At 53.4% G+C, this 26203-nt stretch overlaps 1 protein-coding gene across 1 annotated transcript; it reads right to left on the bottom strand.

The window, feature by feature from the left end:
* Positions 1 to 16403: 16403 nt before the first annotated feature.
* On the bottom strand, positions 16404 to 25229 carry S100A10 (S100 calcium binding protein A10). The gene is made up of 3 exons (XM_039850494.1): positions 25132 to 25229; positions 19519 to 19669; positions 16404 to 16819 (listed from the first exon to the last, which is right to left on the bottom strand). The coding sequence occupies exons 2-3, from the start codon at positions 19648 to 19650 to the stop codon at positions 16658 to 16660; spliced, it is 294 nt and encodes a 97-aa protein (XP_039706428.1). The 5' UTR covers positions 19651 to 19669; positions 25132 to 25229; the 3' UTR covers positions 16404 to 16657.
* Positions 25230 to 26203: the final 974 nt, after the last annotated feature.

The following is a 26203-nucleotide window of genomic DNA, read 5'->3' as shown; positions in this document are numbered from 1 at the left end:
CGTAGTGTTCAGCACTTCCTTTTTAAAGGGAGTTAAGCGCCTGGGAGGACAGTTTTCAGCCAGGAGCGTTGGAACCACCACCGGCAACGTAACAGCAGGATGGAAACTGCCAGATGCGACTCCTCTGGAACTGGCTAGCTGGTTGGAGTCAGCAAACCTGCATCAGGCAAGCTGGGCAGTGCCCTGAGCCTCAGTCGGGTCCCGGGGTCATAGTGCTCCATGGCCATGTGGCTCATCGGGCAGGAGCAGAGTGTAGACATGCCTTCCAGGAGTGACACGCCAATGAAAATCAACCTGTCAGCCACCTAATGAGGCCTTATTAAGCCGTTGTGCCCAAGGCACGGTGCTAAGCCACAGACAGGCAAACAAACACAAAGCCCTCGCCTTCTAAGAGTTTCTGAACTAGGCGAGAGAAGATTGAAAATAAAAAGCAGGAAGAAAGGACTAGCAATGTCCGGTGCACGAGGTAGTGGAAAAGGGACAGTCCCAGCCGTGGGCGACGCACTGCGGAGGAGAGAGACCACCAGGCCGAGTGAAGGAGGGTGGCATCCGAGGTGGGCGTGAAGGAGGGGGAGAGGGGAGGGAGGGTCCAGGAACGGGAGAGACCGACCAGCGCGGCCGTGCAGAGGTCAGGTCTCAGCCCTGGAACTTGGTCTACGTAGGGATGTTAGGACAGGCCAAGGGAGGGTCAGAAACGGGGGACAAGACAATCTCTGGGGGTGGGGGCCCGGGATCGGTGTTTTTCGAAATGCTCCCCCAGTGATTCTGTGCACATCCCGGGCTGGGAACCACCGGTGTGATGGGAACCAGGTCCCGGACTGGAAGCCGAAAGGCCAGGATTGGAGTCCCACTCAGAAACAGGCCCGTGTCCCCGGGGAGCCATCTGAGTTCTCTGAGCAAGTGATTCCCTCACCGCATAAGACTGGGCTAGATGCCCTCGAGGCCCCACCCAGCTCCAACGTTCTGGGTTCGCAGAGAAGCTGCCTTCCGCGTGAGCTCAGATGCCGACCTGCCCGTGACCACAGCCCAGCCGCCCCTCACTCTGGAGAAGTTTCACACAGGAAGGGGGACGCTGGCCTCGCTCCAGAGAGACAACAGGGACTTTCATAGTTGGTCAGGAAAACGAAGGAGAAAACAAACAGCCTGTTGCCGGCTGGCTTGTCTACTTGTTTCTAAAGTGAACTTGAACAAAGAATGAGTAACTTTCAGGTGGAGGCTTATGTCTTATATTAGTTTTCGACTGTAGTCATAACAAATTATCACAGACTTAGCGGCTTAAACAACAGGAATGTATTATCGTAAGGTTCCGCACGGCCTCGAGGGGCTGCCGTCCAGGTGTCCGTAGGCTGTACGCAGGCTGTGTCCCTATCTAGAGGCTCTGGGGAGGACCCGTTTCCTTGCTCATTCAGGTTGTTGGCAGAGCTTAGTTCCTTGCTGTTGTGGGACTCTGATCTCTGACACCTTGGTGGCTGTCGGCTGAGGGCTGTTCTGGGGACCACCCACATCTTGACTCATGGCCCCTTCCTCCATCTTCAAAGTCGGCAATGATGTGTTGAGTCTCCCTCACCTTCCAATCTCCCCTGCCTCTCCCCTCTCTTCCAGCCCAGTGGGGAAAGGTTCTCTGCTTTGAAGGACTACGGTGATAAGACGGGCCGCCCAGGCTGTCTAGGGTAAGCTCCTTATTTTGAGGTCCTTGACCTTAATCCCATCGGCAAAGTCTGCCGTCTGTAAGTTACATGTCTACAGGCTCTAAATATCAGGATGAGGAAGGAAGACGTTATTCTGCCCACCCTATGCCTCCAGGTAAAGATTCATTTTTTTTTTTTTTTAAAGATAAACAGGAGCAGGAGCTTATGGTACAGGGTAGGTCTTAGGTTTATCTTCAGAATCATTGCATCTTGATCCTGCAGGGGACGAGAAGATATTTCTCGGAAATAACTGATTTCCCAGAGTAGGGAGAGGGAAATCCCAGACACAGAATGCTAGGTCTTGCCTTTCTTTTTAGTCCAAGGATAAGAAAATAGCAAGTCTAACTCAACTAGTATATGTTCTGTGAGATCGAGCATCAGTGGCTGCAAACACCCTCCTACCGGGCCAGGCTCTTCGTCCCCATCCTGTGAAATTCTCTGCTGTGCTCGGGATCCTTCGGAAAGAAATCCGGCCCTGCTGGGCATGCTTAATTTGCTTCCGGTTCATCTTCTTCGGCAGTAACAACACGAGAGAATGGAAGTCGGACATTAACAAGAGTGAATGAAAGAAGGCGTTATAGCTCAAAAAAGATGAAAATAATTTCCACTTTTCAGGTCCTCCGTATACTTAGGACCTGAACTCCAAGTTAGATGGCTTTGAGCTCTCACCGTAGGAAAAGCGAAGATGCATTCACGCGGCGAACGTTTATTGAGTGCACAGGTTTCTTGGGGTGACAAACAGAGCGTTCCCATCAAACAGGGTCAGGAGCCGCCTCCGTGTTCTGAAGGGGCTGCCCTTGGCAACTTAGACTTTGTGCACCTCCCACGATTGTTCAGTGCTGGACAGGAACCCGTGTCCCCTGCAGTCCCGTCTCTTTGGTCAGTGAATTATTCAGAAGAGTGTTTCCACTTTCTACAGGAGAAAGAAGGTCCTGTCCTTTGGCTTTCTTTGCTTTGTCAGGCACGGCATTTTTTTCCGGCATGCTGTGGCCGACAAAGGAAACAGGTTTTGTTTTGAAGAGGGTGGAAGTTCTGCATTCCAGCACCTTCCACTCTGGCGGCTGATTCTGATAAGCAGAATATGGGAAACGGTCTTGGAAAAAAACTGGCTTTCCCTATCTTGCATTCAAACGTTGCGCATGAGTTCTCTCTCATTAATTCGGCAGCATCTTTGATGCGAGCCGTTTCCCGTTGCGGAGGGAACAGTTCAGTCCTGGATATGGCGTGTCTGCCGTGGAAAGGGCACGGACGAGAGAGGCAAGCGGGCCGGGATCCAAACCCAGCCTGCCACTCCTTAGTTACGTCTGCATCTGTGGTCACTGGATCTCTCTAAAGTTTCTATTCTCATATGGAGGAAATGAGACAACATCCGTCTGTATCAGTCAGAGTTCTCAGTTTATAGGAACAGAAACCAACGATTCGTTTAATTGTACACTTGGCAAGAAAGGATTTTACTGAGAGAGTGTTGGATAGCTCGTGGAATCTCAAGGAAGGAAAATGCGTAGGAGCAGGTGCGGCCAGGCAGCTAGCTGCCTCTCTCCGTCCCATCCACCCAAACTCCTAAGGCTGGAAGATTTCCAAACATAGGGAGAGGCTCCAGATGCCAGCCAGCAGTACGCCACGTCCAGCAAAAAGCCGACCGCAGTCCATCCTGTCAGTGGTCCAATACCTCCAATACCGACCCGCCTCCCTGGTCCCACATTTACACCTGCAAAAGAGAAGCGCTCGTCCGACACGACCCGATGCACCCACAGTTTGTACGACTTGATGCTCTCGCCCCTTCCCCAAGGGGCATACGACAGGTTCATCAGTGACTGTGTGCGTCTCCAGATCCACGATCTCTAGACGACGTGGTTCCTTCTTCAGGTCCGACGTGGTCCCATTTCAGCGTCCGTAACGCATGGTCTGAGTTGTGAAGTTGGTCATCAGCAGCCCATCGTACATAAAAGCGAGAAAGAGAAAATGAGTTTACGTATGTCGTCCATATGTGACATAGCAAGAAGGACAGTGTGGACAGGCGCTCTGTCCCACGCGTCTGCATCAGGTCACAAGGCCGAAGTAAGTAGTTTTGACCTCCGTCCTTCATTCCGCGTGCTGCGTGCTTTCCGTCCGGCCGCCGGTGTCCTTCCTGCAGTGGTGCGACCCAAACGTCCCCTCCTCGGCAGTCCTACGTGTATCTTTCCCTTCTGGCCATCGGACGTGGCAGCACCAGGAGTTACCCCGACGATCTCATCTTCTCGGCCTCATGTAGGCGGCGTCCCTACCTCCTCTCGATGTTGGGGATCCGTTGTCTCCGATAACACTGAACCACACACGAAGCCTGTTTCTCCACTGGAGTCCGGCCTCGTGCTTGGCCCCGCGGTGATGCCGAGACCTACTCTGGCCCAGGGAGACAAGTGCCGGCATGCGTCCCGTGGGAGATGGACCGCCCCGCCTCGCACAGTGCTCCCTCAGGTCACAGGGTTCTCTGGGGAGGCTGAACTGGTATCGCGGGCAAGGACGGAGTGGCAGCGTCCTTCGATGGGGACACTCGGTGAGAGCGAGCTTTACGAGGGCTCTGAGCCGCCGGCTTCAGCCTGTTTCCCAGTTCCAGTACTTGGGGTCAAAGTCCTTCTATTCAGAGCATCAAATGTCACACAAAAGATCTCGCCAGGCTGCGGATTGAACTGATAATTTGGTGACTGGCAGGATCAAACTCTGGGTTGTATTTTGACTATCTCGGTCTTGTGGCCTTAAGAGATAAGAGCTTCATCTTTTTTTTTTTTAACTTTCTTTTTAAATTGTGGTAAAACATACACAAGAAAGCTTTATGTCGTAAGTTATAGAAAGTTTTGGATTTCAGACCATGTCGTGTGGGTGAAACGGATTCCGGCTTCTCGTCGGCTGTCTTTGCTTCATCCAGGGACGTTCCGGTCCTTGGGGTGTGGAGCGCCCACGCTGTTCGTCTGGGCCTGTGACGGCTTTGTCTCTCACATCGTCCCTTCAGTGGATCCTTCATTCCACGGGACCACAGTAAGAATTTAGTTAACCGAGATTCTTCAGAGTCGCTGCTGTTCCGGGCCACCAGCTTCCTATTGAGATGGGGGTCAGTCTGTCTGCGAGGTGGCCCAGGCCCCCTGCTGACTTCCTAGTTGTCGGGGAGCCTTGGGAAGTGAGTGCTGGCTTCCCAGCCTGCCAGAGAGAGGCGGACGGCCTCCAACGAGACACACCAGAGAGAATTCCTCAAGCGTGTGCGGGAAGCTCAGATGCTGGGCTGCTCTTCCTTGGGAGGTCGCGGGCGAGACCGAAAACGATGGCGTATGTGAAGCAGCTAACACAGTGCCGGGCACATGTTACATCTCCATCGATGTTTCTTCCCGCTGTTACTGTCCTGGGTAGTCAGATCCGCAGGACTGAGCCAGGAAGGGTGGGGCTGTGGATAGGTAGTTAAACTCAAGCGCTGAAATTATGATGTATGATTTAGATCAAAGTTTAATAGGCAAGCTCGGAAAGGTTATAGTAAGTCACACTCTTCTGACGCTCAGAAAACTTCTATTTTTTGTATAAATAATTGACATTTTAATTGAGAAAAAGTGTGAATATTTATTTATTTTTTTAAAAAAAAGATCTTTAATACAACCAGCTCGCCTGTTTTTATCTGGTTTTTATTATAAAAAGAAGATTAAAAAATTAAACAAAGTTTGAATCCATCTTCATAGAAAGTCATTTAGGCTGGTCCTAAGTTCTCCATTGTGTTGACTTCTCATTGGACAGGAGCTCACTCCTGCTTCCTGTACCACCCGGGTATCTGAGTTAGTTCCTCATGTTTGGTTTAAACTTATGAATATGTATAGAACAGTCAGCAGAGATGAGAAAATAGTGTTTTGACTCCCCAGCTGAATCTGTAAATCAGAACGAAATTGTTTGTGAATTTTCTAGTCACAAGCTGCGTTGAAATCAGAGGCCCCAGAGGCATAGTTATTGGCTTGGAAACATCATCTTCATGTGTTGTCTTCCATAAGCAAACAAAAGAAGATGCACCGCTCAGGATTTGCTCTGCGTGCCTCGATTCCTTCACGGTATACACGTGCGTTAACTCATTAATCAATCGTTCGTTGAGTTCCCAGTACATACTGGATATTATGTCAGGCTCTGGAGACGGCCATGAAAAGACGTTGTCCCCGAACTCAAGGCGTTCACATTCTGATCTGTAAGACAGATGTGCAAGCAAGTAGCTGTAGGGTAGTGTGGTAATTAGTGTATGCGCTAAGGCAGGAGGAGGCTCAAAGGAGAAAATGATGTCCTGCAGTTGGGCGGGCACGGCGGGCGGGTTCAAAGAAGGCTTCACGGAGGAGGGGAGACTCGGGCTGGATCTCGAAGGAGAACACCGGTGTCCCCAGCTAGGGAGTGGCTGCTTCACCGTGGAGGTGGTTTGCAAACAGTACACAGGTCCGGAGGCCCGGACCAGGGAGCCGGTGGTGTGAGCCGGGGTGGGGGTGGGGGTAGGGCGGTGGGGTGGGACACGGGTAGCAGGAGGTGAGGTTGAGGGTGGGGAATGTCCGCTTCATCCCAAAGGAGCTGCGGAGCCATGACGTGCTTTAAGTGGGACACACTGGAACTTAGAGCAGTTATTCGGAAAGCAAACTCGATCAGTTGGAAGTGGAGGAAAGGGTGTTGCGGGGTGACACGGGGTGAGACTGGAGGCAGGGAGCCACCGAGGGTGGAGGGGACTGCAGGGGACCCTGTGACAGAAGCTGGCAGTGTCCATCTGAGACGGTCGCCATTCGAGAAGATGCAGGTAGCGTAGCTGTCCCAATAAGGGATCTCAATTCTTTTTTTTTTTATTTTTAGGCGAGGCAACCCTTGGTTGACCTCACAGATTGCAAGGACCTTGTCAGCTTACAATCCCTTATTTTTTTAGTTTTCATTTTTTATGCCTACAGCACCTGGTCTTCCTAGGTGGTATCCCGTCCGAAGCGACTAAGGCTAACTCTGATCAGTTCTTGAATGACTTTGACAGGGACGCTATGCACAGACCTTCACAGTTTGTGTCCTATTTACTGGAGTTGGAGGTGGGTCCGTTCTGTGGCAGCCAGTCGATTTGGGTTTAGCTCATCCGGCTTTTTCCTGGCTGGGAGGGAGGGGCGACTTCCAAGCTCCTTCCGTGCTGGGCCGGAACTCGTGCTCACCGTTTCGTGGCGGGTCTGAGAGGCCAGTGGAACATCCGAGTGCGGTCGTTACTCTGTGATGACGAATGAGATTACCCAGCGACAGAGAGGCCTGTGCTCGACGAAGACCAGCATCGGTGGGAGAGAAAGAGATGCTCGCAGGGAGAGCAAGAAAAAGCCTGAGAGGCAGGAGAATCAGAAGAACGAGACCTCACGGAGCCCAAGGGGAGAAGGTTCCAGAAGAGGGACTCGCCACAAGAGTGTAAATCCTGCCGAAAGGTCAGATGCACTCGGGGCCGAAAACTGTCCATCGGAGGGAGCTGTTTGGCAGTTTGGGTGGAGCCGCGTCCAGAGGAGAGGAAAGGGCGCCACACAGATCAGAAAGAAGGGACACGGGGGCAGGCGAGGTCGTGGCCGTAGCCGGTGATTTCTTTTCCAAGAAATTCGTGGGAAATGGATTTGACGGTGCATTTTTTCCTCCCGGTGGGAAGACTTAGGCATATATAAATGTCGATGGGAATGCGTGTAGCGAGCTGGTAGAGGGCACGATGGGACGGAGACGCAGACGAGAGGACATACCTCGTAGGTGTCCGGCAGGAGACCAGGACCGGAGCGCAGGATGGAGGGTCGACCTTAGAGGGGAAGACGGATGTCTAGTCCATTTCAGCAGGAGAAAAGCAGGAAAGAAGCAATATACGTTATTTCTTACGTCATTTGATCTGTACCGAATGCTTTGGGGCCGGATATCGTTTTAAGTGACGCAGCCTGCACAAGTGACAAACTTGTTCAGAGTCACGAAGGAGAACATAGAGCGTCCGACCCCGAGGTTACCTTGAACCCCCGCTCTAGTGCTCATTTGCCTACAGTATTTTAAAAACTTAAGTTCTCCATAGGACGTGGCCTGGAAATGAGTGAAATTTAGTTCCGTCCCTGTTTTATGACTCGATAAACCAGAATGGAAAGAGCTTTAACCGGAACAAACACGCGGGGCCATTCGGTAGAGACCTAGCAAAAGAAGCTCTCCTTCATTAATGTTTGACCAGCTCGGTACCAAAGGTCTGACTTTTCTTCTCCGGCAAGATTTTGTGGGAATAAGCAACCCTGCTTCTATCCGTGTGTGTGGCTGAGTGGCACCGACATGCGTGTCTTGCATAGTTATCTCCTTAGTCCCCCCAGGGATCGTGACACATGGGTATAACTGGGTCTGTTACACGTCAACAGACTGAGGCTCAGAGAAGTCAAGTAAGTCGCCCAAGGCCACGGAGCGGGTAGGGCAGGAGGACTCGAACCCGTCTTCCCGACTCCAGAGCTCCTGCTCTTTTGGCAAAGCGCTGCTTCGTGGAGCTCGGGGGAGGGAGGAGCTGCTGGTTGGGAGGTGGCTCTGGAAGATCTCCCGGCGTAGAACCTGTCTGCTAGGAGTTCGTGTTTCTCCTTGCAACATCCTACACTTAAGAAAGAGTTGCAGGGCTAACGATGGTCAGTATTTATACAGCGTCAGCTGTGTACTAAGCGTTATTCTAGATGCCGTAGGTAAAATAACTTAATCCTAGAGCAGCCTACGAGGTTGGTTCTATTATTGTCTCCGTCTGATGGAGGAGAAAACTGAGGCACAGAGAGGCTGAGTCACTTGCTGAAGTCGCACAGCGTGTGAGCAGCGAAGCCCGAGTTTGAAACCCGGGAAGTCTGGCTTTTTTGTTTGTTTGTTTAAATGCCAGTTCATTTACTTATTTTTTATACTATACATAGATAATTTTTTTAACATTTTATTTTTTTATTTCCCTCTCCCCCTCCCCTCCCTTCTGGTAACCACTAGTCCATTGGCCATGTGCCCGAGTCTCTGTGTCTCTTGTTCATTTGTTGCTTTTAGTTTATATCCCACATACGTGATATCATGTGATTTTCAACCTCTTCCGTCTGGCTTATTTCGCTTAGTATGATTATCTCACGGTCCATCCATGTTGTCGCACATGGCAGTATCTCATCTCTTCTTGTGGCTGAGTCATATTCCATCGCATATAGGTGCCACAGCTTCTTTAGCCAACGTAGTCTGGCTCTTAAACAGTTACGGTATTGCATGTCGGGCAGAGACCGCTGATCCCTGATGAGGAGAATGACTTAGACTCGATTCTCAAATCCGATTTTCTGACTTCTTTCCTGCCTACTCAGTTTAGTTATTTGGCTAAACGCATAGCTTTGGAGCTAGACCCGGCTACGAGTCACAGCTCTCCCATAACTCGACCGTGGACAAGTTATTTAACTTCTCTGTTTCTTCATTTATAATGCGGGGACAATAAGAATACAGTACGCAGCTCAAAGAGTCGCCGTGAGGGTTAAATGAGGTGATGCGTGTTACGAGCTCAGCCGGCCGCCCGGCCGGTAGAAAATGGGCCGTGGATGTCACCTGTTCTTATCATATGTCGTACAGTTGACTAACAGGCAATCTGAGCATAGTTCCTCTTGACTCCAGAGCCCTGTCAACCGCTGCCCCCAGGCGTCCTCATCGGAGCACTCGGCAGGCCGCCCGGCCTCCAGACTTCCTCCAGACTTCAGTGGTCTTGGCAATGGACCTCAAAATCCGTGCCCTCAGGTGGCCCCTTTGACCCCTCCCTCGTCCCGCCCCACCGTGATGAGTGCTCAGTGCTGAGAAAGTGGAGTGTGGCCCGGCCGGGAGCTGGAGGCCAGTGCAGCAGGATCAGAGTCCAAAGCCTGGTCCATGACGTGTAAGTGGAGGCCACAGGAGTGGCCAAGGTCGCACGCCGGACCCCTGCAGGAATGCGCAGAGCCTGTGGGCTCATGCCGGCTCAGAGTCAGGATTCGGTTTAGACAGATCCTCGTGTATCATGCTTCAGTGCAGTCCGCCGCCCCAGGCCCAGCCCCGGGTCAAGCTTGCATAGATTTTGAAGATGCGACTAGTACTTCTACTTTTCCGTTCATTTTTTTTTAGGCTGCAGGCAACCTTGGTTGACCTCACAGATTACAAGCAACTTGTCATCTTACAATCCCTTATTTTTTTATTTTTTATGCCTACAGCACCTGGTCTTTCTAGGTGGTCTCCCCTCCAAGTACTAACCAGGCCTGACCCTGCTTTCCATCCATGTTTTAAGTCAGTCATTGAGTACTCTTATATTTTTAAAAACTTTTCTTTTGTGTGCATCCTGGCTCTTCTGTCTGTGATCTGAGAATGCCTGGTGGGAGTGCTGTTTTCTAGAAGGCTGCAGTAGGGTAGAAGGTTCTAGATGGCTCAGGGTGGTCTGAGAAAACGTAGATTAGGGAGGATCTGTGTTAAAGGGAGAAGTCAGGGTAGTTAGGTAAGCTGTGGGCCTTCGGTCCCGGTGGGGAAGTAGGGCCATAAAAGGGGGGACGAAAAAAGAGGGGCTCTGAGAGTGAAGGGCCCGGAGGGCGGGGCAGTTGGTGGGGGTCTGACGGGGAAGGGGTGTGCTGGCCTGGCGCTCAAGCGTGGGCAGCCGAGGTTCTCATGCAGGCTTTCAGCCCAGTCCAGTGCTGTTCAGAGCTTAGGAGAGCTGACCAGGACGGGAGAGGGGAGACGGGAGAGGAGAGGGAGGGGGAGCGTGTGGGGGGCGCAGGGGAGGGGAGACCTGAGAAATGGGGCCGCGAGGAGCACCCTGGAGGAGATCTGCTTGTTCTAACAGAACACTGTATTAAAGGACACCATCCAGTAAGGTGGCGCTCTGCGGAGGGAGGCTCTGTCCCCACCCCTCGCCCCTAAGGCCAGCACAGGGTGAGCAGCTCAGGGCGACAAGCTCAGGCATACGGGGCCCTGGGGATGAAATATGCTGCATCCGCCTCGCTCATACGCTCCTGCCTCTAGTACTCCAGGCCAAACTTTAGTTTCTCTTCCTTGGGTTATTATAACATGCACTTAGAATCTTAAAAAACTAATGTTAAGACGTAATTATTAAAACAATACATGTCTACTAAAGACAGGAAAATTACATTTAAAAAGCAATGAATTATTTTTAAAGCAACGTTTTATTAATTTTTAAATATCTTTACATGGATTCAAATTTCGAAGAGACAGAAGGACACATACCTATTCCTTCCACTTCCTGTTCCCCTAGCCATCTCGTTCCTTCGGGGGAGCATCCAGTTTTATCGGGTTCTTGTATTTGTAAGTGATTATGTACGTATATTTTTCCCATTGTCGTTTCCCTCCAAATGGTAGTTTGATAGACATACTGACAGACAGACAGACAGACAGACACTATTCTGTGCTTCGTTTTTCGCTCTAACTTTGGGTCTTGGAGATGATTACGAATCAGCGCATCGAGATCTTTCTGTTTTCACAGCTGCGCAGTAAGTGCAGACGCTTAGCTCGGAGGCCACTCTCCAGTCTCTCCACCGTCTGTCATTCTGTGTCACATTAATTGTGCGGACATGTCACTGCCCTGCTCAGACACCTTGCGCAAACCTACCTGCCCCCACCTGCCACCAGCTGAGACGGAGCCCGCGGCCGTCCCCGACCTGACAGCACGCCGGCCACCTCGGCCAGGCCTCTGTGTCCTCCCCACGCTCTGCTCGGCCCCTTCCTGCCTTCGTCGTTTCTGCGTGTGCCTCTTACGCGTCTCACCCCGTCCTGCCAGAAACTTTCCTCCAAGAAACCCGCAGCCCTCGGAGCTGACACCAGCATCTGCCGCTCGCCGCCGTGCTGTCTCTTTTGCCTGACATACTGTCTCGCGCTGTCGCTCGGACAGGCATTGCTGCCGTCCCACCAGCCTGCAGACTCTGTGCAGGCCGGTGACTGCATTTTTCCGTGTCATTTGCTCCTTCCTGCAGTACTTCAAATCCCATCTTTGCAAGGAAATTTCAATACTGGTAATATTTGTAAGGAGGCCAAGAAACCCGGCTCTGTTCGCTGAGTCACCCGCAACGGGGTCGGACAGAGCAGAGTCCTCCCTGCAGAGACCAAAGCTGAATCATCTTCCTTCTCTTTCTGGAAAAACAGGCAGGAGGCTCATGCTGTTAATGCTCACGGAGCCTGCCTTGCGGGAAGTGTCTGAAGCGGGTGCAGGGGGCAGGCTGAGCCTTGGCAGAGGGACCTGCCGCGCGGGGCTGCTCACTGATGAGCTGTTCTGGGCAATGTGACAAATAGGACTTTTACATCGAGCAGAACAAGCTCTGTGTCTAGAGAGCTACCTGAAATTATTTTTCCCCCTTTGGTCGATCTTACTGAAGGGGTGATACGACAATGTGAAGGGGGACTTTAATAACGCGACCATTTTTACTTTCACATAACCCCTCCCGGACTTTGCCCACGTTCATGCACTTTAAAAATACAGGATAGCCATGGTCAGGGGAACATGCCATCTGAGGATAAGTGGCAATCTTGGGAGGAACCGAGAGGAATCAGTGTCCATGGGGCACCTGTCTCACCAGACGCTGTTCCTGTCGTCTGCTTTTCTCCCTCCTTGGTTTTGTTAGGACTTGGCAGAGGTCGGTGTTTTCCTCCCTCTGTGCTCAGCGCTTCTCAGAAATACAAATCCCCGCCCTGCTTTCTCTTTCCTAAGCCAGATGCGATCGGATCGTGAGTGCTGGAGGAGAGTAGGTAAGGCCTCGCCGGAACGTTTTCACCGTCCATGAACGCCTGGTGGACGGGAGGGCCGGCTCTGAATCCCCCAGAGCAGAAACAACCCAAACCTTAGATGTGGAGTTTTGAATCCGGTGCCCTCGCCACCACACTCCACGCACCGCTTATCACCTCCTGCCTTTCCTGTCCCGCCCGCCTGTGGATCGTAGCCTGCCGGACTTCGCGCGGCCTCCCAGGCGCTCTGTGAACTGCGTGTTCCTCTGTGTCTCACGGCCACGTCCAGTGAGGCAGCAGGCGCTTCGTTAAACCCTTGGACGGTCCAGGTTCGAATTCTGCCTCTGCCACTTGTCAGCTCCGTACCTTGGTCAGATCGCCTTGAAAGCGGAGGCCAGTGACAGTATTTACCTCCCGGGTCGTTGAGAGGAGCCAAGGACTTAATACTTGTAAAGCATCAGGACAGAAGAACCTGGGATGTGTAAGAACTTAATAATATTAAATATTAATAATAACATTAGTAAAAAAAATATTAGCTGTTATCCAGATTTCTTCTAATCTTCAAGGACCAGACAACAGCCCGCCTCTTAGCCGAAATCTCTGACTGGTCCTTCCCAGCCCACGATGATGTCTTACTCTTTTGAAAATATGACACGTTTGATTCTTAATTTACTCAAATAGTGCCTTGAGATAGATGTAGGATAGAAAGAAAGGAAAACAATATCAGAGTTCAGACCTTAACATCACACTGACTGTGGTACCTCGAGGGAGCTGCTTTTGAGTCTTAGCTGTATCTTCCGTAAAGGAGTATTATAGTAGTTTCACAGAATTATTGTGAGGGCCAAATAAGATGATGCTTAAGAAGTGTATCTCGTATAATCCCTGACTCACGGCAGACCCTCAATAAACACACATGTTCTTTTAAGGAATACTATTTTGAGTTCTGTTTCCCAGAATGTAAAAGTAGAATCATTGTAGAAAATTTAGATAACTTAGTAGCGTATAGAGAAGGAAATCGAAATAACCCCATAAACATCTTTCTGGAGACAGCAATTTCCCCAGCCAGTGCCTCCTGCCTTAGAAACTAAAACACAGCTAGCTGTATTTCCTCTCCTCCCCTCCCTCCTCCCGTCTCTCCAGACACACATCTTTTAAAAAAGAAAGGAATCCTATTACATACCGATTTTGCAATCTGCTTTACATTCCCCCATCTTATTTAATATTCTTCAAAATCATGGTTTTCACGCGTTATGTAGTATCCCGTGTACATCTGATTTAAGCGTAACCGTGTTGCTGGGCACTGAGGCTGTTCAGGTTTTAGCTCTTCTAAGGGACACTGCATCAATCCTGAGAAAAAAGAACAAGCTGGAGGTACCACACTCCCTGCCCTCAAACTGTCCTGCAAAGCTACGTTTTCAGCTAACAGCATGCTGTTCGGATCAGTCCCACGTGACGTGAATCGTCATGGGCCCAGCGTGTTCATGCCGTAGGCCCCACCGTTTGGTCACTCGGAAGCATCCCGGTCATCAAATCGGCGGTGGCGGCGTGGTAGTGCTTTTGTTCAGGCTCCCCATTTTGTTACATCAGCCACAGGACTCTGCTAGGTGTCATTCCCAGAGGAGCCCTTTGTCAGTATTTCCTAAGTGAATGAATTCCTATTCACACTGTCCCTCTGGGGTTAAGACCTGGAGAAGGGACTTGAACAGTGACTTTTAAATTGGTCAGGTTGAGAGAGAGGTGTGTGTACTTGCCTCTCCTCTCCCACTGAGGCGAGCTGGGTAGGAAAGTGTTAAATCGCAGGTAATTGGCTCCTGTTCAGAGGCTTGGGCGAGGGACCCGGGTCCAAGAGAGAAAGCGAGGTGCTTCTGAGGGCTGAGGGGGAGCCCCGCGCTGCTCAGTTTTTCCTTCCAGGCGGGGCGGGGTGAGGGGCAGGGCCTGCTCTCCGCTCCGCTCGCCATGCAGAGGAATGAGTGGAGTTTTCCAGACTGTTCTCTTGATGGGTGTTGCCATAGTTGCAGCTTTGCCCTCGGGGAGCTGGTCGGCAGCAGGCCGGCCCCAGTGGCAGGCCAGCCTGGGGACCATTTTCATTATCCCTGTACTGTAGCCCTACTAAGTGCTGTCAGCAGTGGGGCTAAAGTGAGGAGAGTGTGTATTCTCCCCTCCTCTCCCGGCCCCAGCACGCACGCACACGTGCACACGCACACACACGTGCACGCACACACACACACGCGCACGCCAAATGACGTGTGACCCGGGTGATTCTCTGGCATTGGGCACTTTTCTGAGTGGAGTCTGGGGTCTTCTCCTGGGGAATCGCACATTGCTTTACAATTTTTTTCGAATCGACATACGCACTGTAAAGACGAATTGACACCTCCCCTCCCCCAGGGCCCTCCCTCTGGAATACTTCTTGTTGTTTCCAGGGAAAGAGGCTTAGAATGTGAAAGTCTGCTATGGGTCTGGGGACAGCTGAGCACATCGCATCTCCGTGTTACCACTTCACCTGTCCGTTTGCGAGTTTTGTAATGCCCTGTGACCGCGGTCGCCCCAGGGGACAGATGGTGTAGCCTGAAGGAGTGAATCTGGACTGACACACATGCTCATAGACAGAGAGAGAGGTTTGCCATCTCGGATGGGCACTTTGCTTCCTTCTGTTCCCTGCAGTGTCAGAGGTTCTTAGAGCTGCCTGTCCTTAGAGGTCCGTTTCTTTAACCCACAGGTTGGAAGACTTCTCTTAGAATTAGGAACCGTCACTGTGGCAAATACGGTGGGTGAGCATGCCAACTCCTAGTGTGCAGAGGCTGGAAAATGGAAAACTTTATTTTCCAGACTCCCTTGCAGTTCAGGTTTTGACGTGAACGAGGTTCTGCTCCTTAGATGCGCTTCTTTGAGACTCGGACGCGGGAGCCAAGCTCTGTGTGAAAGGGGCAGGGAGATGGTGTCCGCATTTGCCCGTGTGGACTGTGGCGTGGGCTGCGTGGTTCGGGAGCTACCCGATGTGGCAGTGGCTTCGCGTTCAGCAGGCAGCTCCCTGAGCCAGCAGCTCCCTTGATGGGCAGTCCTATGGCCTGGATTTGCGAGTCGTCCCTGCACTGTTTCTCCAGCTGGCTCGCTTCCCTCCTCCATCCACGACCCCGTAATGAACCCCGCTTCGCACACGTGCTCACATAATCCCACCGCTACCACGCTGTGAGTCGTCTTACCTTGTTCTTTTGATGGCTGAGACAAAGTTAAATGGTGGAATGTTATCTTTGACCTTGATTTTATTAACTTTCTTTTCCCCAAAGCTAGTTTTGGACTACCCTGGTTCCCTCCTGCATGCTTTCCCTAGTGGTGGTAGATGACCTTATATTGAACTTTTCCCCAGAATTATGATGTGTCCGATCATAAAAATAAATGTTTCCATTTCATAGACCTGTTTACTTGGAACGATTTCATATGCCGATTCATAGAGCACTGTGTCATTAACAAGCACATAGAACGTAATGCACATGTGCCGAGGCTTGTGAACCGGCTGGGAGACACGTTTTGCTGTTTACCAAGACGTCAATACCAGCACTTTACACCAAAGCGCCATCCTAGGATATAAGTCGTGCTGGTCCATTTCCCGACAGCTCAGTCGATGTTAACGCGATGTCATTGAGGCATCACGCTAGACTCCTTTGATTAGTTGTCTTGTGGACTTATTTTTACCCTAGAGTTTGCTGAGACTTTGCTCTGAAAAGTGGACGCGGACATGTCAGACATCCACCGTGCGGGCTGGAAAGGCAGTGGATTAACAGACCGCCCGATAATGATAAAATGACGGTATGTTCCTGAAGCGCCTCCTCTCAATCCGTGGCGCTGTGCTCCTTCGGGCAGACACAGCTACGGGTTAGGTCAGTGAGAGAAGTCAGACTCCAAGCCTGCGCCAAGCACCTTCCCATTTTCCGGGTCTGTGGCACCCCTCTCCCTGCTCCAGGGCCTGTGGGCTTTGTGTGAGGGGAAGCTGGGAACAGGGATTTCTCAAGAAGGAACAAACATTCTGTCTCAAATTAGGAACTAAAAAAGAATTTTGTTTATTGAGGGCAAGGGGATGCAAGCAATATAAAAATCAAAAGCTTATCTGGCTTTAACTGGCTTTTCTTTCTCTCGTCAAAATGGGGGTAGGATTTCATTTGTACATTTTCTAAGGGTCCCAGTCTGCTCATGGAACCCATACGCGGGGAAGCTGAGGGACAGAGATGCCCCAGCGGCTGGCTGGGCGAACTCGCCTCAGGGCGGGAGGCACCGCTCCGTGCTGCTTACTTCTTCCCTTTCTGCTTCATGTGCACTACAAAATAGTCGTTGCATGCGATGGTCAGGCCGGCGATGAGTGAGAAGAAGCTCTGGAAGCCCACTCTGCCGTCTCGGCACTGGTCCAGGTCCTTCATGATTTTGTCCACGGCCAGAGGGTCTTTTTGATTCTGAAAAAATACAAAATACAAAATAAGGCCCGAACTATCAGTCAGCGCCCAGTTTTAGGTCGTAAGTGGTCTTTGCAGGTCATCGAAACGGATTTTGCTGCCTTGCGGGAGCATCTCAGTTAAATTGATATTTATTATATTTTAAGCTAGGAAAAGAGGAATCCGTGGCAGGCTTTCATAGAATTACAGAGACCTTAGAAATGGCCTCGTCCGTGCCAGAGTAGGGAGACCCAGGCGTCCCCGCTCTCAGCCCACGGCTCTTGCCACTTAAAACCCAGCGAGGCTTCCTGAGCAGCTGTGTGTGTCCAGCTCAGCTGTTTCCAATTTTCAAATCACAAGATTCTGCCCAAGAACCACCCTAAACTCCCCATTTTGTAGTTTAAACCGACATTCCCTTAACAAACTTTTACTCCTGGCATAGTCAAGTCCTTTCAAAAGGAAAGGGAGGAAAAGGTCTCGTAAGGTTATTTAGGGGGTGAGTTTCGGATCCCTTTCCTGTGGCTTTAAAGAGATGCTGGCGGAGCCGTAGGGGGTGCCAGGTTTGGGGAGGGCGGAGGGGTCGCTGGCCCTCATTCCTTCCTCTTCCCTTCTGACACAGCCGGGGCCACGCCGGGGTGGCTTCGCATCGTGTTGGCCCCGTGACCTGGACTGAGTCGTCACACCTGGCGGGCCTTCGTGTACCAGCTGTGCCTTGAGGAGGCTGACTGGTGTCTCTGACGTCGCTTCCAGGCTTGATGAGCTGGTAAACCCGCGTGTGCCACGCTCTTCGCTGGACTCCCTCAAAAGGGATACGCGAGGTGGATTCAGGAACTGCAGTGACCCCTGTGCCTCTGTGAAGGTGGGGAACCCAGGCGGCAGGCAAGAGCCTCCTTTCTTCTTGCTTCTCTGGGGACCGGCGTGATCACTCCCCTTCAGCGACGATGGTTAGAAGTGAGAAAGTGTGGTTTCCCCTGTAGGGGCTGCACCATCAGCCAGAGAGGGAAATTTGGCCGTTTAGAAGTAGAAGGTTCTCAAACAAAGTGATTTATGAGTCCCGTACACTGTGTACCAGAGAGGGAGCTGACACTCGGTGCCTCAAGTGTGCTGGGTGTCTACACACCACTCAGGGAGCCTGTAGGTGAGGCGGCCGCTTTACCTACACGCGGTCTGAAAACTCGTGCCCCAAGCGAACAGCGACAGCCCGCTCTGTGCAGCTGCCTCTGTGCGTGGTGGGTTCCGTTAACTCTGGCCTCGCTCCCAGCTTCCTGGCCGCGGTCAGGAGGAGTAAAATTCGGATGAGAGACGGAGTCAACTTTAGAAACAAGACGCTGTGAATGCGGTGAGCGTGGGTGTGCCCGGATGTGTGGCCCACGCCTGGAACAGACGTGACTCCACGGTCAGCACCCCACGCTACACACACCCTTCTGTCCTCAGGCCACAAAGCCTTTAGGGAGGAAGGGCCTGAGTCTCCGGTGACATTCACGCTGGCTTCTAACTTATGCAACAACGCGGTTAACGGGTATTTAGTCACCAAGATGGCTTTGTTCGTGTGACGGGCGGGCTCACAACCGAGCATTTTCTGCTTGCCTCGAAGAATCGCAGCGGGGGAGCGTGACCTCGCAGGTTACACGTCCAGCGGTCCTGCTTTACAGAGGAGGGAACTGAGGTCCTGCAGTCTGTGAACTGACCCCTGGCCCGGGGCTGTCTCATGGGACTGTGGGGAAGCAGAGTCACAGTGTATCCTGACTCATTCTGGGACAATGTTCGGGTAACTGCCGCTCGGAGAGGCTAGCGAGGCAACCGACAGCCGGTTATTTAACTGGCATTGATGACAGGTAAATCACATGTCATCATGGGGTGCACAACCCTGCTTCCTCCGTCGGAAGGCAGGGCCTTGACTACCATGCCCTCGTCCAGGCGCGAGGCAGGACCCGCCTTTTACCGTCACCCCCGTCACCTTTTAGGGCGGACGCGTCATTCCACACCAAGCACCGTGACGACCCTTCCGAGTGGCTCCGGTCGTGGCAAGGAAACGGCGTGCATCGCAATCTAGTGTTTTGTCAAGCACCGTTCACCTTCAATGACATGTATCAACCATCCCTCGACGTACAAGGACACCGTTCACCTTCAATGACATGTATCAACCATCCCTCGAGGGCCCACGACGTACAAGGACAGCTGTCCGATGTCCTGAGTGACGCGGGAGCCGATGGCAGAGTCCCCGTCTAGTCCTCCCGGATGCCTCGGTCTGTACAGGTGACGCGAGAACGCAAGCCGTGCTCCTGCGTTCTCGCGTCTTCCGTGTGAAAAGCAGTTCCTTCTGGAGCGATGCGTGGCCCTCGGGTGTTCTACACCGTTTCTTTAGAGTCGGGAAAGTCTTAGAAAGCCTTTTATCTGACGGATTTAAGCAGCGAGATTCAGTTGCTCGAAGTGGTTGGGACCAGGACGCGCCATCCCCCGTGCCGGGTCCGGGTCCGGGCCCGAGGGCAGCCGGGCGGCCTTGCTGGGGATGGGGACTCTGCTGAGAGGCCTTTCCTGCAGCTCGGTCTCAGCGGCGCGGAGGGCTCCCGATGGCCTCTGACACCCGCCTCGCCATGGCCGTCTGCGTGGCGTCCCGCCGTGCGTCCCATTCTAAGCCCCTCGCGGGCGGGGGCCGCGTCATCTTTGCGTCCCTTTCCCCTTACGAACAGTCGCCACCCAGACATGCTTCTAGCACTTACTTCCAGAAACCCCGGGAACTCCTTTTCCATGAGCACCCGCAGGTCCTCCTTCGTCAAGTAGCCTTTATCGCCAGCAAACTTGTGAAAGGTGAACATCATGGTCTCCATGGCGTGTTCCATCTGAGACGGCATTTCGGCGCGGTCTGCTGCTCTGCAGTAAGGATGGACAGACAGGGTTTCCGTTAACTTTAAAGCGACATGTGTTGCTGGTCTCCTGACCGAGGATAATTGGAAGGAGGGTGATTATTAGCTCAGCCGTTGGGATCTTTCCAGCTGCAAAATTCAATGACTCTAAGGACCGATTCACCCCGGGTTTTGGGCCTCGGAGTGAGGGATTCACCTGGTTGCCTGCTAATTCTGCGTGAATCACCTAATGAAGAATAAAACCTCGAATCATCTGGAGAGGCGAGATCAGTGCGTCTCTTTTTAAATGACAAAGCACCTACAGATGTTTCGTCACTCCTCCCGACACTGGTAAATGGGGCTCTTAGATACGGTGGTGTGCCAACCAACGGCCCACACGGCCAAGCCTGGTTAGCGTGAAAACTTCAGCCCTCAAGCTCCACCGGCGAACCCGGCTCTGTCTACTTACAGGGTTTAGAAGTCTCTTACGGATGAATTTTTTCTGCTGGGTATGCTTCTTTACTAAAGCTCTGAACTCGCAACAGAGACATTTATGTGCATCTTCGATAGTAAAATGCACTTGTCCGACCCCCCCACCCTCCCCCCGACTACCCAAAGCTCATTATCTAGTTCTTGAGAAGGAACAAGTAGGAGTGTCCCTTCACCCTTTTGGGGACCTGACAGATATTTGGCAGCAAGGACGGAACAGTGACTTTCACCGTCTGGGGTACAGTGGGAGAGCAGGAGCTTTTTGTCATGAAGAGTTTAAAAGAGAGGAAAGGAGACATGTCCCATGATCCGGGGGGACAGGTCTCATCAAGACCCAGCACCCAGGGCTTGACGGAAGCTGAGGATTCTGGCCGAATTGGAAGGAATTTTTGGCCAGAACAGAGCAGCTTTGGCCAGTATCACCTAAAATCACTACTGCGTACGAGACAGATGAACTTGAACGGAGACTGTAATATATACCATTCCTAAAAAAACCAATCACAAGAATAGGTTTCGAGCGCAGGTCGGAGGAGAGGCCAGCCCCTTCCCCTGCTGGCGAGCGCCAGTGGGAACACGAGACACGCGTTCGGCCTGGTTTCCGCTGCTGGCAGATCGTGTTCGACACAGGCCTCTAAATGCCATCTTTTACGGAGGAGAAGGTGGAGCTGCCGAACACGAGCATTGAGCAATTACACTTAAGAACAGTAAATTCTACCCCTTAATCCCCAGAAAAGTACAGGAACCAGCATGCCAAGGAATGTGCTGCTCTGGGGAGGGCTAGAGAACCCCGCGTGATTCACGGGGAAGGCAGAGTCCTGGAGAGCGCGCGGCGCACGGTGCTCACGCGGCCCTGGCAGGCGGATTCCAGGGGCCCGAGCGCCCTGTCCCCTCTCTCTTCCTGCACGGCCGGGTCTGCCTTGCCCCATCTCCCACGTGCTTTCGGAGGGCCGTGGGCAGAGATGGGTCAGCCTGGCCTGGGTTGGTTCTGGCAGTCCAGCACCTTAAGAGATCCGAACCGAGTGAGTCACCTGTGGGAGAAGGATGTGGGATCCCATCCCAGTTCTGAAATCTCAGGAAAGGAGTCGGCCGCCACGGAGGTTTAAAATACCTCTACCCAAGCTCAGAGGGCAGGGCACTTCACGACCAAGTCCCGGAGACCCTAGGAGTTGTGGGGCGACACCCAGTTCACTGTCTTCTCAGGGAAGAGCAGAAGGAAAGGACCCTGCAGAGCCGGAGTGAGGGCCCCGGAAGCAGGGACTTCTGAGAAAAACGGGTGTGAGCTGAGGCCACCTTTACTATCTCCAAGAGAGTGAGGCCGTCTTCCCTCAGCCGCCCTGCACGCTTTGCCCCAGGGCCAGCTGGCCTCTGGCTTCTGGCTTAGGTGCTTCTTCCCTGGAGGGCTTGGGGCCTGGGGCCGAGGGCCAGCTGCGTCCTCCCTGTGCCCCAGATGATGTCCTCCTGCACCCGAAATGCTCAGCCCACTTGTTTGTCTACCAGTCTGTCTCCCTGTCTTAGATTTAAATTCCTCTAGGATAATAACTGCATCATTTTATTCATAACCACTAACTCCGTGTTTGGTGAGTGAATGAATCAGATAATCCCCTTGGCAGGAGCTGAGGTGCAGGTGTGATCACCCCGGTCTGGGCTGAAACCCGGGCAGCTCAGAGATCAGCGGGCGGACGTGAGAGCAGGAAGGGCTGGGGAAGGGGCAGCCTGCGAACGGAACAGTAGAGCACAGAAGAGAGCACATTCCACAAGCTTCCACAAGCTTCCACAAGCGGGGGAGAAAACATGCATCCTGCTAAACAGGTCTGGTCAGCCCCTGGCACGATCTCTCTCTCTCTCTCTCTCTCTCTCTCTCTCTCTCTGTGAGTGCCACGGGATGTAACGTCCTCATTGTTCACTCACTTTTTATCAGATCATTTTATTCTGATGTCTGTGTATCTCCTGTTTGCCTGGGCAATAGGTCTTCTGCAGAAAGGAATTCTGGGCTCCACTAATTTAGCCTCAGTGGAGGGAACTGTTTTTCCATTTTCGATTCTCCTACGCTGAGTACCTACTTTTCACGTCCTGGTCATGCTGTCAGAGGCAGGCAGACACACACTCGTTCCAAGGTGCTTGCCTTTGGGGAGGTCACCAGCTAATGGCATACTATCGAAAAACATGTCATAAATTCTAGTTAACTGTGTCTCTGTTTCTTTCCCCACTAGACTGTGGGCTTCTTGGGCAGGGTCTGAGGAGCTAGCACCCTGCCCTTGTAGAGCCTCCTTAAGAAGCAATAAGAACAAAATTGATAATAGTGTCAGTTTTGACCACCCGAGGAGAAGCAGGAGGCCCCTTCGAAAAGTGTCTGCTCCTGAGCAATCCCAAATGTTTGCTCTGGGCCCGTGCCCAGACGCAGGCGGTGACTTCCAGAAGGACCCTTTTGAAGAGCAAGAGGTCTCATTTACTTCGCTCTTCTGTGTCTTTTTCATACCCTAATTTTCTTAGAGCCCACCCAGAAAATAGTCGGTGGGGTGTCAGCGAAAACAAACATCTGTTATTTAAACTGTGTTCGAGGTTTCCTTCTTTTTGCTTAAGAGATTTCGAAAAGGAAAAAAAAAAAAGCCTCTTTTGAACATTGAACTCAGAAGGCATTCTTGAACTTGATCTCTAAAGGAAATTAAGGAAAAATGAGTTTTGGCAACGGATCTGGATGCGGGCTGTCTCTGCCGCCTCTCACCAAACAGAAAACCTCCCCACTGGAAACGTGGGCAGCAAAGGAAGATTCTGGGCGCAGCCCAAAAGGAAGAAAGAATGCAGAATCCGCCCCGACAGAGACATCCATTTTTCCTTGACGAATTGTCAGGCGCCAACCTGAACTGGCAAACAACAGCCATGTGACAATTGGTATTAAATCCATTGGTGGGTTGGATGGTAGTTATTTAGTGAAAGGCTAGGAAGTGCCGAAAATTGTTAAAAATAAGCAAATTCCTTCTTTTTTGCTTTTGATGCAATGTTCCTACATTGGTGAGTTCCCAGGAAAATGAGAAGCGTAGGAAAAATCCTAAAATGTCAGTCCAGCTTCCCCGGCACTCCGCGTGCTGATTTCTGCATTGTCACCCTGAAAGGGTTCCATTGTTTCTCCCAACTTTAAAAGGGTGGACTGTGGCCAAAGGCATATAAGTGGGTAGTGCTCTAAAGTCACATTTTTGGGCCCGTCATTGGAAAGCAGGAAGGCACTTGGTCTCGGCTCCACCCAGGCCAAGGCCAGACTTCACGGGGGTGGCCAGAGGCCAGACATGGGAGGAAGAGGGCCCATCCGACATGACATGGAGCAGACACCAGGGGAGAGTATCACCTAGAAATCAGGGTGCTTTATGCGCAGTGGACCCTCCAGAAAAGTTGAGGGACTGTAACTCCAAATGGTGGACCAAGGACCACGATAAGGAAAGGAGCTTCTGGCTGTGGAGGAGGAGGGCCTGTACCATTCAGAGGATGCAACGATGCTCGAGAAACTGGACAGGAGTCCGTGGAGGCAGGACCGGTGAAGAAATCTCACACGTTATGTGCACTCATTCCTGCCCCAAACCCCGGCATTATCTTTTGCAATCTGCCGAAACACGTTGGAGGCAAAGATCACTGACGGGGTGTTTCCATGAGGCTGGCCTCACCTGAAGCGCGGGATATAAAAACCCACTGCCTGCGGGATGAAACGCAAGCTGCCTGGGTGTGTGTGTGTGGTGGGGGGTGGGGGTGGGGCGCTGCAGCACCTGCAAAGCTCTTAACGGGAGAAGCTACCCTGCAGCGAGGCGGAGCCAGCGGGCAGAAGGCGCATCGCCCAGCAGCGGTCTCTCGGTGCCCTTGCCAGGCTAACTGCCCTCACCCGCAATTGTCAAGGACACTCCTTCAGATTGTCAGCCAGTCCGGGGGTGACTCACTTCCTCCTGGAAAATGCCCTCGAAGATGGCACAGATCCCCTTTCCCTGCAGGGAGTGCCCTGTCCGAACCATCTGCAGAGTAGCTGGAACCATCAGGGCCACACCCGCGTGGTCTCACAGCTGAGTCACAGGCTTCCACTGGGAGAACCCCAGCCCTTTGTGCTGACCACGCCCTGCCGAATGCTTCCCAGCTCCCCGCGGAGGGAAGGGAGGTGGGCTTAACACGGTCCAGTCTGGCCTGGCCGCCCCCGCCCAATGCAGCACGGTCCGGGTTTAGGTGGAGCCCAGCCGAGGCCGGACAGTGCAGTACTGAGGGCTGGAGGAAGCGCCATTCTTTTGGCCAAGTTCAAGTTACCAGGTACCCAGCGTGTCTACGGCTGCTGTCTCATTGCAGCGGTCCAGGTTAATCTGGGTCGGAAGGTCTTGGATCAAGCCTGCTTTCCCTATTTCTTTGTAGTTCTATTTGTTTACGGCAGTGAGAGGGGAACCGTTTCGGTAGAAAAATCACTTTACATAGTTCTCGCCCCTCCCCGCGCCCCCAGCAAAACTGCAGTATAAAGAAATCAAACGGACCTCCCTCCCTGCGCCCGCAGTGGAACCTTCTCCCGGGGCAGACGACAGGAAGCCCAACCTGAGCCTCCGGGCGACGGGCTCAGGCGGCCTTTCGGAACCGTACGTGCCAGCTGCCGGCCCGCCCAGCCCTCCCGGCCGACCCGTCCCCGCGCCGCGCAGCCTGGGCCGGCCGCGGGGAGGCGGCTCCGGACCTCTGGTCTGGGCAGAGCGCAGCCCGCAGCGGCGCGCACGGAGCAGCCCGCGCCGGGACGGGGCCGAAGCGGGCGGCGCTTCCCTGGGGAGGCGAGTCGGGGGGCAGGCGGGTGGGGGGTAGGGGAAGGTCCCCGGAAAGGGAGGAGAAGGCAGACGCCGGGACCTGCGCCGCTCGCCTCGCCTGGGTGTGGCCCAGAGCGCGGCCGCCCCCGACCCGGGCCCCCAGCGCCGGGGCGCCCCGCGAAGCCGGGCCGGGGGGTCGGAGCCGCCGGTGGGGGTCCCCGGGCGCGGGGTCCGGGGCAGGGGCGGAACTCACCGCGGCGGGAGGCGCGGCGGCTCGCTGGGCTGGGTGGCTGGGCCGGGTGGCTGGGCTGGGTCGCTGGGTCGCTGGGTCGCTGGGTCGCTGGGCGGCTCGCTGGGCTGGGACGCGCGGCCAGTGAGCAGGGCGCCGCGCGCTGGGCGCCTTAGTAGGTGGGGGTGGGGGCGGCGGGAGGAGCCTGGCGGGTGTCGGGCCGCGGCGCACCCCACCCCTTCGCCCGCCTCTTCCTGGCCCCCGCCCCGCGCGCGCTCACGCCCTCCGCGCCCCGGCGTGCGGAGGGGCCCCCGCGCCCCGGCCGGCCCCGGCGACGGCGCGCTGGTCGCCGTCTCCTCCCACTCGGGTGCCCGCGGCCCTGCCCTTCCTCTCGGCTCCGGTTTCGGAGCGAGGCGGCGAGGACATCCAACCCAGCGGTTTTGCGAGTGGGGCGCGCCGGCCCGGACCTGGTAACCCGCAGGTCTCGGGATTGTTTTCGAGACGACACGGCGGGGACGGGCCCGTGGAGCCCCAAGGACTTGGCGGTTATCGGGTCCGAGCCGAGCGTCGACGTTGCCGGCCCCGGGCCGCTCCTCACCCTCGGGGGGAAGGGATCAGTCCTGTAGCGGGTGTAGCTTCCCCGGGTCTAGTTGACAATATTAAAACCTAAGTTCCAAAGCCTCCTTTTGTCCTGTAATTGGCTTGTTCGGTCCTCGACGCCCTTTAGAAGAAATTTCTGGAAGAAATCCAGAGAAAACCTAAGTGTTTCCTGGCGAACGCATGTCTCCTCCCGCCTCCCCGCACACATTTATTTTGATTGTGCTGTAGGGCTGCATGCAAACTACTAGCAGCTGCTGGTGGAGAACGGCCTGGTCCTAAGTCATGGGTTTTCCTTTGTTCCCAAGGGAGGTCCTGGGAGGAGTGAGCGAGCTCAAAGGAATGAGCAGACTGGGGGAATCCTCCAAGTGCCCCATGTGACTGAGCTCGGCCCCTGCGGGGAAAGCCCAGCTTGAATCACAACTCTCACTCCCCCTGCCTCTTCCCATACGGTTCCCAAATTCTCCCCAGGCCCCAGGTCACGGTCAAGGGCTGAGGA

This window comes from Pteropus medius, unplaced genomic scaffold (genome assembly GCF_902729225.1).
Source record: "Pteropus medius unplaced genomic scaffold, Ma_sr-lr_union100, whole genome shotgun sequence".
NCBI lineage: Eukaryota > Metazoa > Chordata > Mammalia > Chiroptera > Pteropodidae > Pteropus > Pteropus medius.
The sequence above is the reverse complement of the archived record's forward strand: the minus strand, read 5'-3'. Positions and strand labels throughout refer to the sequence as shown.

Bases quoted from the DNA above. Each gene is read 5' to 3' on its own strand.
- S100A10 (XM_039850494.1), bottom strand. From the start codon at position 19,650: ATGCCGTCTCAGATGGAACACGCCATGGAGACCATGATGTTCACCTTT. The intron at 16,820-19,518 runs GTAAGTGCTAGA...GTATTTTTTCAG, and splicing joins AGTTCCCGGGGTTTCTGGAA to AATCAAAAAGACCCTCTGGC.